The 19,755-nt window shown below is 40.8% G+C and overlaps 1 protein-coding gene across 1 annotated transcript in view; it reads left to right on the top strand.

Moving 5' to 3' along the window:
* The window catches only part of NPAS3 (neuronal PAS domain protein 3), an 846,484-nt gene that overhangs the window by 813,072 nt on the left and 13,657 nt on the right, over window positions 1–19,755 (top strand). Inside the window, exon 10 of the mRNA XM_077820328.1 lies at window positions 1,182–1,288. Within this exon, the coding sequence (XP_077676454.1) occupies window positions 1,182–1,288 (107 nt within the window). The remainder of the gene's footprint in view (window positions 1–1,181; window positions 1,289–19,755) is intronic.

Below are 19,755 nucleotides of genomic sequence, written 5' to 3' on the forward strand. Positions count from 1 at the left end.
GCTTGTGCAGCCCTCCACCCCCAGCAAGCATGCTCCAGCCACCCACTGTGTGGGGAGAGGGTAGTGGGAACAGATTGTCAAGGGACTATCCCTCTGGTAAAACAGATTGTTCTGGATAGTGGGAAATTGATGGGTAATTTACTAACTTGCTGACGTTTTTATTACACCTCAGTTCTTACAGTCCCTGGCTTTACTGCAAGGATTCACCGGACTTTAAAATTAGTATTGTCATTGGTAATCTCAGCCATATAATTTGGAGATGAGTCGGTTCACATTTTGAGGGATCTGTATAGTATACATTACTATTACTAAAGCCTCTATATCAGCCACCTACAACACCGTGCCTTCTAACCCTAAAAGCGAGATGTTCTAGTTATACAAAACAGACATTTAGTGGGGGAACACTATATTTCAAACCCCCAAAATTTGTTTCTACTTTTAAAAATAACACAGGTTTTCAAATGTTTGTGTAAACCAGGCTAGTTCACACAACGTGTTTTCCAGTCTTTGTTATATTTTTCTGTACACACACTCACACACACACACTCACTCTGCTGAAAGGGTTTAAAAGTTTCTGTGTGGAATAAACCACAAAGTCCCAGTTGAAAGAGCCAGGAGTGAAAGCTGAGTTCCCAAATGAATAAGACTAAAAAAGATAACACCCGCAGGCATCTGTATGTCTCAGTATTTAAATTATATCCCTTGAAATGTCAGTTTGGACTTTGTGCCAAGAAGTGGTTGAAGAGCTTTTTTCATGAATATACCCAATGGAAGATGAATCTGTTGAAATGAAAGGTGTCTCTAATCATTTGGTATAAACATAACGTGTTTTTATTTTATTATGTAACCTTGGTCTTTTAATGAGGATTTTGAATTATTGCTGATGCGTTGTAATTTCATGGAATTATATTGTCTCCGTGTTTATTCTATGGGTGGGAAGTGATCTGAAGCTTAACTTTCCATTTATTTCAATGGACTAACTGATTTCAGCAGGTTTCTCTATTAAAAACAGTTTTATTTTAAAGAATGTGTGCTGTTTATACTTTCCACTCAAATAAATAGCAGTGACTTTGTGGTTATACTACAGTAATGAACAATCTTTCTGTATATTCTATTTCTGTCATTTGACAGTTCCTGTATTTTTTCCTTCTTAAATTACAGGCTGTATTTTTTCTTTGTAGGATTAGTGATTACATGGATCTGACCCCTGTAGATATTGTAGGGAAGAGATGTTACCACTTCATTCATGCTGAAGATGTGGAAGGGATCAGGCATAGTCATTTAGACTGTAAGTACCTCAGTTTTTGTCAAAATAATCTGGCACAATACCTGGTTGCTTTTGAACTATTATTTATAATTCATGATTGTGGATCTTCATATTGCATCTGCCTTTTTGTTTTAATATAGTGGAGGATGGTTCAAAAGTAACTTTTCTTACTGTATATTTTCAAGTCATTTCCTTAAATATTCAAGATTCTCAATGTATGTGGGAATGTGGAATTACTTAGATTTGTATGATGGTGGTCTCCAACAGCTGCCCAGTTCCATGTGCTGCCATTATTTTACTTCACAGAGGCATTGCTCCAATGAAATTAGACAAAGGTTTCTAACCATAAGAGAAGTGAAGTTCTTTCAATGGGATTAGTGGAGGCAAAAAACCTAACTTGTTTCAAGACTGAGTTTGATAAGTTTTTGGAGGGGATGGTATGATAAGGTTGCCTATAATGGCATATGGCCTATCCATGATTTCTCTTAACAAATATTTCTAATGGCTGAAGATGGGACACCAGCTGGGGACGACTCTGAGTTACTACACAGAATTCCTTCCTGGGTGTCTGGCTGGTGGATTTCACCCACATGTTCACTGTCCAACTGATTGCCATATTTGGGATCATGAGCAAATTTTCCCCCAGGTCAAATTGGCAGAGACCTTGGGGTGGGAGGTGCCTTCCTTTGCTGCGTGGGGCCTGGGTCATTTGCTGGCTTGAACTAGAGTAAATGGTGGGTTCTCTGTAACTTGAAGTCTTTTTAAATCAATATCTGAGGATTTCAGTAACTCAGCCAGAGGTTACAGGCTTATTGCAGGAGTGGGTAGGTGAGATTCTGTGACCTGTGGTGTGCAGGAGGTCAGACTAGATGATCATGATGGTCCCTCCTTAACGTCTATGAGATGCGTAACTCTGTCCCTAATATAGAAAATGAACTCATCCCTTGCTTTTTTTTTAATTTCTCACTGTTGACATGGTGATCAAAAACTAACGTATTTGGTAGCTAAGAAAGTTGCACAGAACAGAGCTGAGCCATGAAGCTACCATGGATTTAACCATACAGTACATTATCCTCTCTCTACTTTTGTGGCTCCCATTCCTGTAATATCCAAATACCTATCTGTACCCAATCAGGATTAGGAGACTAGGAGTTGTACAAACACATAGCAAGAGAAAGTCCCTGCCCCAAATATGTGTGTGTGCACATATCTGTATCCAGATATGGATGCAACTTGACCCCTAAATATTTGAGACCAAATTCTTTCCATTTGAACACCAGCCTTTTAATTATAACCTAAACCAGATGATGGCTGCACTGGAGCACTCTGTGTCCTGGGATTTATTTCCACAAGACACCCCAACTGGCAGTGAAGACACAGAGTATGAGATGAGAAAAAAAAAATAAAGTAGAAATTCTCTACTAAGAGGCAAAGCAAATCTCTGGTCTAAGAGCACTACACCCAAGAGAACAAACTAGCTCAGTTCAATATGCAAACAGGGGACTCACGAAAGCTTATGCTCAAATAAATTGGTTAGTCTCTAAGGTGCCACAAGTACTCCTTTTCTTTTAGTGAGAAAACTAGTTTTCCTACACATAAAACTGAAGCAAAAGCTGCTTGCTTGTTGCCTGCAATTGCAAAGCTGGGAGCACAGTGGCCATCTTTGTGAAAGGCAAAAGTAGCTAACAGAAAATGTGCAGCAGCCATCTTTGGTATTGACAACAGCTCAGACTCAAGCTTTTAGAAGCTCTTAAAAGGAAATAGCCTATAAAATCTGGAGGAACTAAAATATATATGATTGAAAAAGGGAAAATAGCAATGTGAGATAAAATTCAGAAAGAACATTAAAGGCACATCTAAAGGAAAAAACCCAAAAAACAAACAAAAGCAGTCTGGCATTTGCATCCCTTAAATTCCCAACACTGAATATCTCTGAGGATAGGGCAGTTGCTCAGAAATGGACACACAAATTCAGAAATCTGTTGGGTGCACTTGAAATTTGAATTTAAAAAATAACAAGTCAAACTTTTATTGCACTGTCTGGGTGAGGAGCTAAAAGATGTTTAAGACTCACTGACTTAAGTAAACACCTGGCAGAGATGAAGATCCTGTTTGAAAAAGACCATAGTGTTCTGACTGACTGGCCTACTTCTCTGAAATAGAATATGGAATATGAAACATTAGTCTTCAGGCAAGTGAGACAAGAACCAATAAGAATGTGTGAGAAGTAGTGTGATGCAGTGGATAGACTGGGACTCAGAAAACCCTGTGTTCTCAGCTCCATCACTGACCTGCGTGTGTAAGTAACTTCAGACAAGTTACTTTACCTCTCTGTGTCTCTCTGACCCTTTGTATGTCTTGTCTATTAGGATTGCAAGGTCTTCAGCTGGGTTGTCTTTTACTTGAGATAGTTAAGTTGAAAGTTGACTGTGAAGAGTTTCAAAGGTATCTCACTAAACTGGGTGACTGGGCAGCAAAATGGCAAAATTAGCACTGATGAGTGCAAAGTAGTGACTACTGGAAAAAATAATCCCCACTCTACCTACAAAATGATGGGGTCTAAATTAGCTGTTACCACTCAAGAAAGAGATCTTGGAGTCATTGCAGATAGTTCTCTGAAAACATTGCTCAATGTGAAGTGACAGTCGAAAAAGCTAACAGAAAGTTAGGAACCATTAGGAAATAGATAATAAAAGAAAATGTCATAATGCCACTGTATAAACCCATAATATAACCACAGCATGAATACTATGTGTAGTTCTGCTCACCCCATCTCAAAAAAGAGATATTAGAATTGGGAAAGGTGCAGAGAAGAGCAACAAAAATGACTAGGGGCATGGAACAACTTCTTCCATAAGAGGAGAAATTAAAAAGACTGGGACTATTCAGATTAGAAAAGAGATGTGTAATGCGGGAGGGGACAAATATGATAACGGTCTCTAAAATCATGAATGGCATGCAGACAATGATTAGGGAAGTATTATATAACCCTTCACATAATGTAAGAACTAGGGGTCATCTGATGAAATTAATAGGCAGCATATTTTAAACAAACAAAAGAAAGAACTTCTTCACACAAATGCACAGTCATCCTGTGGAACTTGTTCCCAGTGGATGGTGTGAAGGCCAAAAGTATAACTCGGTTCAAAAAAGAATTAGATAAGTTCATGAAGGATAGGTTCATCAGGCTATTAGTCAAGATGGGCAGGGACGTAATCCTGTGCTCTTGCTGTCCCTAAAACTCCAAACTACCAGAAGCTGGGACTGGATGACAGGAGATGGATCACTCAAAATTGTTCTATTCTGATCATTCTTTCTAAAGCATCTGGCACTGGCCGCTGTCAGAAGACAGAATAGTAGCAGAAGTATTGGTCTGACCCAGTATGGCTGTTCTTATGTACTATGTTTCTTGTCAGCATCCAGCACAATGGAGCTCTGACCATGCTTAGGGCTTTAAGTGCTGCCTTAGTAAAAGTAGTAATAATAATACGAGCCACTGACCAATCTTATACCAGATTCCCCACCTAGCATTCTGATGTAAATTTGCTGACTTAGATGCAAATGATGCAACATTGTTCAGTAAGCAAGCATGGGCCATCAGCTCTTAGCTCTTAATTTGGAAAGTCTTCTAGATGTGGAATGAGTTACTAAAGTGACAGAGTCACAGGCCTTCTTATCATGGAAAACAATGCACCAAGCAAACCTGTAATGCCAGCAGCAGTGGTGAGCTGGAGCCAGTTCGCACTGGTTTGCGCGAACCGGTTGTTAAATTTTGAACCAGTTTTAGAACCAGTTGTTAAAAATTGTTAATTGCTCCCTGAGCTCCCGGCCAGGGAAGCTCCCCCGGCCCCTCCCCCACCGTCCCCCCTCTCGCAGAGCATCAGCGTGCCGCACTGCCAGCGCTCTGAACCACTCCTGGGCAGCTCCTGCCGCTTTGAGCGGCTTGGTAAGGGGGTGAGGCTGGGAGCTCCAGCAGGCCGCGTGGCAGCCATACATGCTGCCCTGAGCAGCATGATAAGGGGGCCAGGCCGGGGCTGGGAGGAGGGGTTGGATAAGGGGCAGGGAGCGGTTGGAGGGAGCGGAGGTTCTGGGGGGGCGGTCAGGGGACAGGGAAAGGGGGGGGTTGGGTAGTCATGGGAGTTCCGGGGGGTCTGTCGGGCAGGGTCAGTGCACCCACTAGGTGGACTAGGCAGCCGCCTAGGGCGCCAAGTGGTTGGGGGCGTCAAAAAGCGGTGCCCCCCAAATTTTGTTTAAACAGCAGAGCACAAGGCTGCTGCTGCTGCTGCTCCCCGCCTCTTGGCGGGCTGCCTGCGGCGCAGCCAGTCCCTCCCGCCGGGGGAGCAGCTGGCGGCAAAGCGGGGAAGGAGGAGGTCTAGTGATAGCAGCTGCGTCTTCTTCTCTGCGCAAGGTACCTAGCTGGGCTGCGGGGAGCCACACGGGCCCGCAGAGCGCCGGCAGGTGGGCAGGTCCACTCCCTGGCCTGGGGAATGGTGTATGTGGGAGCAACCCAGGCACCCCTCCCCCAGCCAGTGCCACCCCCTCCAACACCCACCGACCAGCTACCTTCTCCCCTGTGCACCCTCTGTCCCAACAAGCCACCCTATCCTGCCGGCAACCTCCACCCGGCAATCCTCCCCCCCTCCCCCCACCGCAGCCAGCTACGGTCACCTTCACCCCTGCATCAACCTCGGGACAACCCCTCCCCGCCACCTGCCATCTCCCTCCTGCCCACTCCTCCCTTGTGCAAACCCCTCCCTGCCACCTTCACCCCCCTGCAGCAACCCCGAGCACATACACACCCCTGCCTGCCAGCCCCTTGCAACAACCCCCTCCTGCCCACTTCTCCCTTGTGCCACTCCCTCCCTTCCACTGCACCCTCTGCAATGAGACCCTTTTGTCTTTGTGCAATTTCTTCCCTGCCACTACACCCCCACCCCCTCCACCTCTCGGCACATCTCTTAAATCAGAACTTTTTATAGGGAACTGGTTGTTAAGATTTTGGCAGCTCATCACTGCCCAGCAGGCCATATCTCAAGAAGTAAGACTGTGTTTCAGTACCCTTGCAGAAGCTGAAATGGCTCATACCCTCACTCAGAAAGATATCAACTTTTCGACTAGTTGGAAAGAATGTAGATGTGCCAAGAAAAAACACTCTGTGGCAAATTGTCTATCTTAGGTGGCAGAATCCAAATTCAAGTTAGGAAAGGGGCAATCTACCTGCTATGGTTAAAAAAGATGTAGTCAAGATACAAGAACTCCAGATTTGCCAGGCAATGGCCATGGAAGAAGATGACAGAGGCTCACATTAAGATGAGCGTGATTGAAGCATAGCCTACTAGAACCTCAGTCCCTCAAAATCCAAAGTGCAAAACAAAAAGAGGTATTTTTGTTTGAGATAACAATGCAGAAAAGATGACACTCTGATACTGAAAATGAGAGGAAACTAGAAACCAAAGTGAAGAAGCTAGCAAACCCTATGATAAAACAAAATCAAGATTTCGAGGGGTTGCAAACTAAAAAAAAGTGAGTACCTGAAAAAGAGCTTCAGAAATTACAGGAAATTCTTGGTAGACTTACAAAAGAGAAGAGTGGAAAAGGGTTAGTACATGCAGAAACTCAGAGTTCAACTGCAGATTCTACAATAGTAAACATAAATAAAGTGCAAGTAAAACTACTGTTGGGCGGATTCTGGATGTGCACTGACAATAAAATAGAAAAGGCAGAACTAGGAAGATTGGTACATCCTGCCTTCAATTCCAGGTTATGCAGAGACACCAGAGAAGAAAATGAGCAAGTTGTTTAAGGGAAAAATGTTGCACAAAACCCACAAAATATTCAGGAAGATTATTGATGGTAAAATGATTTCATAGTGGACCATTAGTAACTTTTGAAAAGCTTTAGCACTATTTCAAATAAAAGAAGGCAAAAGCAGCCTCTTGAATGTGAACGGAAGAAGAACAGTGCAGAAGGTCTTCAGGTCTATAACAGCAACAGTCTTTCATATGAGATCTGTTTTGCCCTTATGCAAAGCCAGTTGCCGTCAAAGGAAAAAACTCCTTTTGACTTCAGTGACCATTTGATGAAGCCCTAGCAGAACAAAAATATAGGGGTGAAATCCTGCCTCCATTGAAGTAAATAGCAAAAATCCCATTGACTTCGTGGGGGAGGTTTATATTTATTAATATTTGGTGCATTTGTAAAGAACTGGGGAAGGAAAGTAATAATGTGTACATTTAAGGTAGAAGGCAGCTTGGGTGAAAGTGATCATGAAATGATAGAGTTCATGATTCTAAGGAATGGTAGGAGAGAAAACAGCAGAATAAAGACAATGGACTTCAAGAAGGCAGAGCTTGGCAAACTCAGTGAATTGGTAGGTAAGAGCCTATAGGAAGCAAGTCTAAGGGAAAAAGATTTAAGGAGAGTTGGCAGTTTTTTTAAAGAGACATTATTAAGGTCACAAGAGCAAACTATCCCACTGCATAGGAAAGATAGGAAGTAGGGTAAGCGACCACCCTGGCTTAACCAGGAGATCTTCAACAACTTGAAACTCTAAAAAGAGGCATATAAAAGTAGAAACTAGGTCAAATTACAAACATTTAATATGAAAAATCCAACACACGCATGTAGGGAGAAAAATAGAAAGGCCAAAGCACAAAATGAGATTAAACTAGCTAGGGACATAAAGGGTTACCAGAAAACATTTTACAAGTACATGAGAAGCAAAAGGAAGACCAAGGACATGTTAGGCCCATTACTCAATGAGGAGGAAAGATAATAACAGAAAACACACCAATGACAGAAATGTTAAATGCCTTTTTTGTTTCAGTTTTCACCAGAAAGGTTAGCAGTGATCAGACAACTAACATAGCAAATATCAATGTAAATGGAGTAGCAACTGAGGCTAAAATAGGGAAAGAACAAGGTCAGACTTACTTTGACAAGTTAGATGTCTTCATGTCATCAGGGCCTGACTAAATACATCCTAGAATATTTAAGGAACTGGCTGAAGAGATCTCTGAGTCATTATTGATTACCTTTGAGAACTTGTGGAGGATAGGAGAGATTCCATAGGAATCTCTGGAAAAGGGAAAATACAGTACCTATCTATAAAAAGGGGAATAAGGAATACCCAGGAATTATAGACATTAGCTTAACTTCAGTACCAAGAAAGATAATGGAGCAAATAATCAAACAATCAGTTTATAAGCACCTATAAGATGATAAGTAACAGCATGGATTTGTTGAGAACAAATCACATCAAACCAACCTAATATCATTCTTTGATAGGGTAACAAGCCTCATGGATAGGGGGAAGCAGTAAATGTGATATATGTTGACTGTAGTAAGCCTTTTGATACTGTCTCACATTACCTTCTCATTAGCAAGCTAGGGAAATATAACCTAGATAAACTATTATAAGGTGGGTGCACAACTGGCTGAAACCTGTATTCAGAGAGTAGTTATCAATGGTTCACACTCAAGCTGGAAGGGCATATCGAGTGGTGTCCCTCAGGAATCTGTCCTGGGTCTGCTTCTATTGAATATCTTCATAAATGATGTTGATAACTGCACAGAGAGTACACGTATAAAGTTTGCAGATGATACCAAGCTGGAAGGGGTTGCTAGCGCTTTGGAGGACAGGATTAGAATTCAAAATGATCTTGAGAAATTGGAGAAATGATCTGAAATAAATAACATGCAATTCAATAAGAACAAATGCAAAGTACTCCAATTAGGAAGGAATAATCAACTGCACAAATACAAAATGAGAAATGACTGCCTAGGAAGGAGTTCTGCAGAAAGGATCTGGAGGTTGCAGTGGATCACAAACTAAATATGAATCAACAATCTAATACTGTTGCAAAAAAAAAGCGGACATCCTTCCGGGATGTATTAGCAGGAGAGTTGTAAGTAAGTCATGAGAAGTAGTTTTTCCACTGTACTTAGCACTCGTAAGGTCTCAACTAGAGTACTGTGTCCAGTTCAGGTCACCACAGTTTGGAAAGATCTGGACAAAAAGTCCAAAGGAGAGCGAGAAAAATGATTAAAGGTTTAGAAAACATGACCTCGAAGAAACGATTGAAAAAATTGGGTTTGTTTAGTTGGAGAAGAGAAGACTCAGGGGGACATAATACAAGTCTTAAAGTCGGTAAAAAGTTGTTATAAAGAGGAGAATGATAAATTGTTCTTCTTATCCACTGAGGACAGGACAAGAAGCAATGGGCTTAAATTGCAGCAAAGGAGATTTAGGTTAGACATTAGGAAAAGCTTCCTAACTATGAAGGTAGTTAGCCACTGGAACAAACTTCCTAGGAAGGTTGTGGAATCTCCATCATTGGAGGTTTTTAAGAACATGTCAGACAAATATCTGTCAGGGATGGTCTAGATAATTTTTAGTCCTGCCTCAGTGCAGGGGACTGAACTAAATGACCTATTAAGGCCCTTTGCAGTCCTAAATTTCTATGATTTTGTATCAGACTGTATTCTGAGAACTTCATGAGCACTGCTGGAAGGTGGTATAGTGCACACATTGTTAGAGTTCAAAACAGACTGCTGGATTTCCTCTAATAAAAGAATACTAACACGCTATCTACGCATATGCCTGCTTTTACTTCCACAGGACACTACATACCAGTGATTCCACAAGTGTTGAATCAGTGGCTCAGTCTCTTCTTTAAAAATGAGATATGGAGCTATTATCCCTGTTTTGTTCCATTGAACTTTCTGATGATGGTTTTTTCACAGATACCCCAGTGCTTTGTGTAACAATTAAACTAATGAGTGAGTATCCATCTCATAGTACTTAACTGTGTGGAAAAAATCCCATATGATTTTGTCACATACTTTTTCTGTATCTATTGCAAAAACTGCCACTGGATCACTAATTGATATTACTCGTTATATCACATTTAATATTTTCTTTGTATTTTTTTGCTGGCAAACTCCTATTCGTAAACCTCACCCGATCAGGGTGTATTAGCTGGGATAATGCAACTGAGTCTCCAGCATTTTCGCTAATAATTTTCAGACGTAATTTATAAGTGACACAGGCCTCTAGCTACCACATTCTACTGGCTCTATGCTGGCTTTCCTTAATAAGATTATAGAAGCATTATTCAGAGTTCCAGGCAGTAGCCTTTCCTCATACGAGTGGTTAAGGGCACTCAACAACAGGGGAGTTAATGGATCACTGAACTTTCGATAAAACTCATAAAAATCCCTGTTGTCCTCAGGTACTTCCTTTTTTAAAATATCTGTTAGTTTTCACAACAGCTGCCTGTGGTACAGAGCCCTAAATGTATAACATAAACAATAAGCCTACCGTCTCCAGAAAATGTGGAATCTTTCTAGATTTGCATTCAAAACCAATTGTATTGTTACTTATCTGTAACATACTGCTCAACATACAGGATACATACCTGTTATCATTACTATTATATATTTTAATAAAACACAATGTTTATGGGCTAAATAGTCAAAAGAATCTCAGTGCAGCCTGAAAAATTATTCCTGAAAGTTTATCTCCATGCAGAAATGTAGCTTTGTGCAGACAAACTACTTTTGCATGCACAAATTGGGTAGGTAGGAATCTAACAAGCTAATTTAGATGCACAACTCTCAGATTTTTGTACACATAATAATGAACAAATTAAATAATACACGTTCATGCAATTTTAGTGCTGCTTTGAAAAACTGGGCCTGTATGGTTAAGACAGATTCATGATAGATGGTTCACAGATGACATACTTTCAGTTCCGGGGCTCAGAGAAGGGGTTGTGTTATCTGTAAGAAATATGCTGTTCCTCATTACATACATTAAAAACGCTTTTAGACTTAAAACTTACCAGCCACTGTAGAGTTACAGGTCCAGTGAAGCTCAAATCCAGCCACCAGCTCTCAGCTTTAGTGTGCAGTAAGAAGATGCATGGAGGGGGATAAGAGGAATCTTCCACTTCTGGTCTCTGGGGCTGCCTTGTATCTGCTACTAAAGCCCAGAGGCTTCAGGAGTGCCCCCGTTGTCCTAATTCACCTCTGAGTCTTGTGAAAAGAACAGGGAGGATCATCATTGATGTGGATCCTCTGACAACACCTGCGCCTGCAGAGAGCCACCACAGAGGTGAGCTGCATGTCATGTGAAGGGAGCTCAATTCAGTTCCTGCACATTCCTCCTTCCCCCCCCCCCCCCCGCCCCGCCTCCTTCCCCCAGACTCCTAGGCCCCTGCTCAGTGGAATTACACCTGCTCCAATACCAGGAGACCCGCTGTGACCTTAGAGCTGGGGGCCCAAATGAATACAATTACTCTTGAGTCTAGTTTTTATACTGTCTCCAGTATACAGTATGCTTTGAAACAATGAGAACAGAGTGGGACAAAGGTAATTTGACACCCACTGCTCTATAGTGTGTAACACTTTACCCTGTGAAGAAGCTTTTCTTCACTTGCCACTCTTATTGCACTGATGCTTGCTACTGCCCCTTTCTGATTCAAGAAGTCTCTTTGTTGCTAAGAATGAATGGATGACACATACTGCTGAGGCATATGTCCCCAATTAATTGAAAAAAATTAATGATGTTCACTGAACAGTTACATCAAGTACTTTCTGGCTGGGAATCAGACAGGATATAGAAAAGTCAAGACCTCTGAAGGAAGCCATGAATTGTACTCTTGGACAAATGTAGGACAATGTACTGGAATTTGAAAATGAATATATGGCTTGTAAGAACACTGTCACAAGCATTGCATATATTGGTATATAATAAGTGCCTTTTCATTTTGGAATCCTAATTGAGGTCTAAATTCAGAAACCTGACACTGACAAAAAAGATACTTGTCATCCTCAGATTTTGCTTGGCAAAACGTCATCCTATTTCTTCATGATTTGATTTACAGCTATAAGAAATAGAATTCCTCAGAAACAGTGAGCAAGGGCAGTTCATTTCCCATAAAGCAAAGGTCTCTGATGAATACGTTTGGTAGGATTCTCTCTGATCTACTTTTATCTGGTTTCTAGTAGTTGGAATAATCCAGGTTTTCTGAAAATAGACCACTCCACATTTACCTTGTTCACCACTCCTCTGTTTTTCAAAGGAACTTGTCCCCCAATCTGCTTTAAAATCAGTTATATATTCATGATTTATTTGTGCTTCTTCAGTAAGAAAGTCCTACTGGCATACAAAATATTGTTTTGTGATTTAGCCTACCAGCTGCAATTGAACTAACCCTTTTAACTCACGCACATTAGTTATAATTTTTGGTTCTCTTAATAACCTCAAACACATGAAAAACAAATAGAATGAGTTGATCATTCCTAACAGTAAAATACACTTCACATAGTTTGCCATCATGCTGTGGAATAACTCCACAGTGTCAAGTAGCACACAATTAGTAAAACTGTAGGGGGAAAAAAAGAAGTGTTTTGATCCTGAGAAATTTTGATCCTAATCAGATCGAAATTTCAATGCTCTTGTAGTGCTTAATATCTTCAATCACAAAAAAAAAAAAAAATCAAACTGATTCCAATGTTAGGTTTTGCATTCTGTGACTGAAGTAAAATGCTAAAATATACAAATGAATCTCTTTTTTGTACAAGTTTATTATCATCACTAAGAAGTAGGATTGATTCTAAATGAGCATGATAGAATGTCTGATGTTTAGCTAATCCTTAAACCAAGCCAGCCTTGGCAATCTGACGGCAGTGTAGTACATTTTGGTTTATAAGCATTGCAAAGATGGTGGACTGCATAACTGTTTGCACAGTAACCTGCTTGTCCAAACCATAGGCTGACGTGGTCATCTGCTTGAGAGAGTGACACAAGCATGCCCTTTTGGCTGGAAATGGTGGTGACGCAGCAGTCAGAAGGAATGAGAGATAAGGGGAAATGGGGATCAAATTAAGTGACTGGTAAAAGAGAGCATATAAAGAAAACAGATTTGTTTTGTATTGAAAAAAATTAAAGCTATGTCTGGTTTTAACACTTAAACAGTTTTGTTTTGCAATTTTACTCCCTCGTAATTACTTCTAAGCCGCTATCATTACATAGCTCAAATCACATATTTCTGTAATTATTTAAAGTTAGTGTCTAGATTCTGTCTAAGTATGGAAGCCATCATCACACTATCTGAGCGCCAGGCAGACATTAATGAATTTATCTTGGCAACACCCTTGTAACAAAATATTTTGCCCATTTTACAGATGAGTAACTGAAGCACAGAGCTGTTCCATTGGGCCACAGAGAGAAAGAATGAGAATGACTCTATAGCTGGTGGTTAGGGACCCACCTGCGAGGTGGGAGACCCAGGGGCAAGTCCTATTGCTCAAATTACTCTTTAATTTTTTATACACGGCAGAACAGCTTCAACAGGAGAGACAGAGATACAGACTATCCTGTAACTCAGTAGTTAGAGCACTCTCCTGGGAGGCGGAAGACTACTGTTCAAATCCTTTCTCTTCCTAGCAGGAGGAATAGAACCTGGGTTTCCCACATCCCAGTTGAGTGCACTAACCACTGGGCTAAAAGTGATAAGGTGGGCACCACCTCCTCCTCATCCAGTAGGTTTCAGATGTGACTTGATCTGTAGGCAACCTCTGAGTATGCCTATTGGATTGAGCCCCATGGTCAAACACCTGTCTTCCTTGCTTTGTGGATCGTTCTGGGACTTAAGCAAGAGAGAGGTGTCCAGATGCCGACAGCGAGGCAGCAGTGCACATGCCAAGGCAGCAATTTACACACCCAGCTAGCTTTTACCCTGAAAATTTAGGCACCCAGTGAGTTTAGGCACCGACAGTGTTCAGCAGGAGTTTTGTGGATCCTAGTGGAGCCTAAAACTGGGACTTCAACAGCTAAACCCAGACTTAGGCACCTAAGTGCTTTTGTGACTCCCACCCTAAGTGACTTGCCCAAGATCGCACAGGAAGTCTGTGGCAGAGACAGGAGTTGATTCCAGATCTCCTGGTTCCTTAGCCTTAAGCACAAGACCATCCTTCCTAGCCCTTTAGGGGCACAAGTAAAAGGAAAGGGTGCCCCGGCTGAAGAGTCAAGCAATCCCTGCACCAGACTCCTAGGTCTTCTGCTTTTGTAACCTAAGGAGGTTACGCAAACAGAAGAGTCAGGAGTCTGGTACCGTTGGCATAGCTAGAAACACTGAGCTGCGGGAGCCCTTCATTTGCACAAGTGAGCTGGTGCAAGGCAAAGGAAGCACATGCTACCACATGTTCTTAAAGGTCATAGCCATGGCTACTGCTGAGTGCACTACCTCTGAGATCCAGGACCCGTTATTTTTGTCTCGGGCACAGGTTTAATTGTGATTGCCTACGAGAGCAGAGCATTGGCCCATCTAGTCCAGTGTCCTGTTCCTCACGCTGGCCAGGACCGTCTGCTTCAGAGAGAGGTGCAAGAAACTCTGCAGTAGGCAGTTATGGGCTAAGCTGCCCATGGAGAAGAATATTTTTTCCTAGCCTCCATGAGTTAGTGGTTGACTTATGTCACGAAACATGAGCCAAAATTCTTGGTGGTAAGAGGTTCTTGCTATTGTAATTATGGGTATTCTTATTATCCATATAAATATCCAATTGTCTTTTGAATGCTGATAAAAGCTTGCCTTTAATGATATCTTGTGGCAATGAGTTTCGCAGGCTAATTGTGCGCTGTGGGACAACATTTTTTTTTTCAGCTTACCAGCAGCATCAGCTCTTTTGAATGGTAAATAAAATAGGACTCTACAAGGCTACACGTCTAGTGTCTTTAAGCCATTAGTTTGCTGAACCTGAACCTGCTGTTTCTTGATAATAATTTTTTGCCTTTTCCAGCAAAGTGACATACAGTTATGTTGCATGAGGCCTAAAATATAGTTTGCATCAATAACCCTGTAAATTCGCTCCTAATGCTATTTCATCTCCAAATCAAATCCAACTGTTTAATGCAGCGCTAATTAGTACATCCCCATTTCAGTTTGTAGACTCTCTATTGTAATTCCTTCATAGCTCATTTTTTTTCACAGCAGAGCATCAATCAATGTAAATGCCCTGCCAGCCTAGGCAACACAAGATGTCCTCCATGCATTTGTCATTAGCCACTGAAACAAAGGGAATACTGAACTGTATATTTAGCTGTATTCCGTAATTTCTCATAAAAATAAAAACTGCAAAAGAAGAGAAGGGGAAAATAGTCTGGTAGATTGGCCAACTGCATTATCAAAACCTTGGGGAGGCTTTTTTGAATTCTGCCTGCAACACCATCTTTGAAGGGCTTTTTGTACTTGAAAGAAGAGTAGAGTTCTCCTGTGACATCACTGCAATATGGTCATATCTCTGCCCATTAGACAAGTGAAATTTACACCCAAGCTTTTGTCTCATTTTACATGAAAAACATGCATGCAATATTGACTATGTTTCTGCTATTTATTACAGCAGTTTCTAATGAAGGTTGAATTCCTACTTTTATTCAGAACCTCACTGCTTTTTCAGTTGCCCTTAATCATCTAAAAAAAAAAATTCTCTTTGAGCTGAAATTTTCCAGACCAAAGGTGAATTTATATTTTGGCATGTTTCTGCAAAACTGGTTGCTGGAGAAGTGTATGCTTGTGATAAACTGCAGAACCACATTAAATTGCACCACAATTTAAATTGCACCACAGAGCCATGTGAATGACAGCATTTATTGTCAGGTTTCAGAGTAACAGCCGTGTTAGTCTGTATTCGCAAAAAGAAAAGGAGTACTTGTGGCACCTTAGAGACTAACCAATTTATTTGAGCATGAGCTTTCATGAGCTACAGCTCACTTCATCAGATGCATACCGTGGAAACTGCATCTCTTACAACTTCACCTGCACTCTAGCCACAAAACCATTTCTACTGTGACTGTTTCTTACATTATAGACCTCTAAGCCACGTCAATCAGATGGCATTTTAAAAAGATTTTGGGGCTCCAGGAGTCCTTGCCACAAAATTCTTTTCTGTTTTTCCCTAATTGCTGAATTTTCCTCCAAAATTACACTGGTCTGAGATACAGAATGGACAATGTTCAGTCCTGGCTAGTGACAGGTTTAATGTTCATTTTCTTGTGACCAAAATGGTTAGAAAAGGAGTTTTAGCCCATTTATTAGTGATAAGTGTTCTTCTTTCCTAGGCCTGGATAGTTGAACCCATGGTATTAAGGGAGACTGGATTTACAGGTAGAACAATATAAAAATAGTGACCACAAAAAGATAAACTCTCTTAAGTAGTTGTTCTGTAAAATATGATGTAGCTACCCTATAACAAATACATGATGGTGTGGCAAATAGGTTTTGTTGGCACTTGTTTGGGAGGACTGGTACAAATCAGTTGTGGCTTTGTCTCTCATGAGTAATGTGGCCAGTTCTGGACCAATATAATTTTTAATTGCAAACCATTTGGGCTGGCATCCAGATCTGTAACTCGTTGGGAAACTGAGACTCTCCCTTCCAAATATACAAAGCATTTGTTCTTAACCCTAGAAAGTTGCTAGATATCGGTCCTTAAAATTATGGCATCCTGACTTATTGAAAAGCTATTTTATTTACTTTTTAGAGATATTTAAAATTAGTGCTACTTTTTCATTCCCTGAGAGCTGTAGCAATGGACTCATGGTAATAAGTAGGGCCCTACCAAATTCACAGACTGTGAAATTTTCCTCTGTTGAAATCTGGTTGTTTGTATACTTTTACCCTACACTATTCAGATTTCACAGGGGACATCAGTGTTTCTCAAATTGGGGGGTCCCAACACAAAAGGGAGTCATGGGATGGTCACAAGGTTATTGTAGGGGGGTTGCAGTATTGCCATCCTTACTTCTGTGCTGCCTTCAGAGCTGGCCAGCTGGAGAGTGGCAGCTGCTGACTGAGGGCCCAGCTCTGAAGGCAGCAGCACAGAAGTGAGGGTGGCAATACCACACCAGGCCATCCTTCCTTCTGCGCTGCTGCTGGCAGCGGCACTGCCTTAAGAACTGGGCTCCCGGCCAGCAGCCACCGCTCTCCAGTCACCCAGCACGGAAGGCAGCACAGACGTAAGGGTGGCAATTCCGTGACCCCCCCCCCCACAATAACTTTGTGGCCTCCACCCAACCCCTTTTGAGTCAGGATCCCCACAGTTACAACACCATGAAATTTCAGATTTAAATATCTGAAATCGTACAATTTACGATTTTTAAAATACCCATGATCGTGAAATTCGTAGGGCCCTAGTAATAAGGCAATTTCTTTTTAGAGGCACAAGTAATTTAATTAAAAAAAAATAGCAATAAACTTTCCAAAAAAATCTAACGTAGCTTTTCTGCAAAATGTGGCATGATGCTGTATGGTGGTTGAAAGGGGAGGTTGGCATTTGTTTGGGATAAATAAGACACTGCCAGCTGTGACATACCACAGTAAGCATAGAGGTGGTGTGATCTGGACTCTTTTCCTCTGGGGATTGAGCTGAAATAACTAAATTCATTTCACTCAGTACCACAACCTGAACATGGACTTTGGTCCCAGATGTGAAAGACCAGTACTTTCCCCTTAAACCGTCTTACCTTCAGTCAGTGTAGTTTAAAAATATATATATTTAAACTTCTGCTATTTTGCTGTCCTACATTCATCAGTAAACTAGCTCTTGTGAAGCTTCCATCTGCCCTGCCATCAGTATCTGATATAGCTATACACATATTTGTCACAGAGGGTTAAGTTCTCAAATCTTTATTTTTGCCATGCAATGTTGTATGGCAGACATTAATATTAGTGAGCAGGGGGCGGGGACTTTAGCTGCTTTAGCAACTGAGGCCTAATTTCTTTACTCAAGTTGAACGGTGGTAGCTGAGAACAGAATTTAGATTTGGGACTTACAATACAATACTGTATATTTTCTCCTGAGTTTGGATGGATAAGTTTCATTACCGTTAATGGAAGCTACGTCTGAAGTGGTGCTCAGAGCAAGTCTGGGTTTCCAAAGGACAGTTTCAGCAATAGGAAATGGGGAGCCACTTTATGGCAAGATTAAAATTTTAAAAACCAAGGAGAGCCTGACAATCATGAGAAACGAGAAAAGTTACAGAAAGCTAAATAATTGAGTATTCACTATTCAATCCAGTTTATTAACAACCACATTCATCATTTAGAAAAATGTAGGTCTGTACATTCATTTCCATTCATTATTCCTTCTCAGTTTATAAAACATCTCTGCTTGACTCCAACTTCATCATAAATGTTTTAGTTTAAGGTGTTATCCAGCAAATTTGCTCTTGAACAATAGTTCATCTGAGCAGACAAGATCACGTGAAGAGAGACTAAGCCATGTACAGAGGCATACAAACAAACAGAATGAATTTTCCTGCAATCAAATAGTGTCCAAGAAACATTCTCAGCTAAGTGAAGCACTTAAAAGGAGATAATGTCAAAAGTAAATAAATTAATTAAATTAAATAAATGGCTCTGGATGCTAGGCAGTAAATTAATGTCTTCGGGCAGTACAACATTTATTTCTCCTAAAATCTGAAGCCATAGGATAGAATTCTGATACGCATATTGTAAGTCTCAGTGGGTGGTTGTATATCTATATCTTAATTTATAACAAGAGAAAAGTTTTGCTGTTTTTCTACATTTTTGAACCGGTACCATGAACTGAAAGCTAAATTCTGATCTCATTTAAACTGGTGTAAACCAAAATGTCTCCATTAACTCCACTGAGATACTGTGGATTTAAATGAGATCAAAATCTCTAAATTTGTAGGGGTGGTTCTCAGAGGTTCAGGGTTTGAATCAGTTAGGATAAGTACCCAAATCTTTGCGTGGAATGTCCAGTATTTCAAGTTACTTGTTTGGCTAGATACATAGAGTGAGAGATTGTTCTCACAATATTTTGGCTAGAAATGGACCTGAGCCACAAAGTTTGGAAACTAATCAGGATCAAATTTCTCCGAAGTTTGGATCTGACCCATCTCTAACTTTAGCTCCTCCCACAACCAGGAAACAAAGAGCAGCCAAAAAATGAAAAACTGTGTTTTAAAAAAGGTAAATAAATATTTTCAACCCTCCTAAAAGTTTTGGTTCAAGCTTTGAGAAAAGGTCGGTTTAGCTTTTATTTTATCTGTGCAGAGTGCTTATCCTTACTTTTATCTAGTTTCACAGGGATTTAGATGTGTAACTTCCCCATGAATCAGGAAAAGACAATATCCCTTAGTGTGGCAGCAAATAACAGATTGATGGCCACATCTTAACATTTTTAGAATGAAATTTGTATAGGTTTAAAAGATTTATTACAGATGAACCAAGCAGTTGGATGGGAATTTGGGTATTATCAAGGCAGAATTTTCTTTTCAAAACACAAACTGTCAGTTCCCTCTGCCTTTGGAAATTATGCCCTTAGCTTTAGAGAGTTCCTACTGTACCAGCTGTTATTTCTCTTAGCAAATATTTATATTGTGATAGCAACTGAAAGCCTCAATCAAGATTAGGGCCCCATTATGCCAGGTGCTGTACATCACAGAGAAGAGACTT

This window comes from Eretmochelys imbricata, chromosome 6 (genome assembly GCF_965152235.1).
Source record: "Eretmochelys imbricata isolate rEreImb1 chromosome 6, rEreImb1.hap1, whole genome shotgun sequence".
In the NCBI taxonomy this organism is placed as follows: domain Eukaryota; kingdom Metazoa; phylum Chordata; order Testudines; family Cheloniidae; genus Eretmochelys; species Eretmochelys imbricata.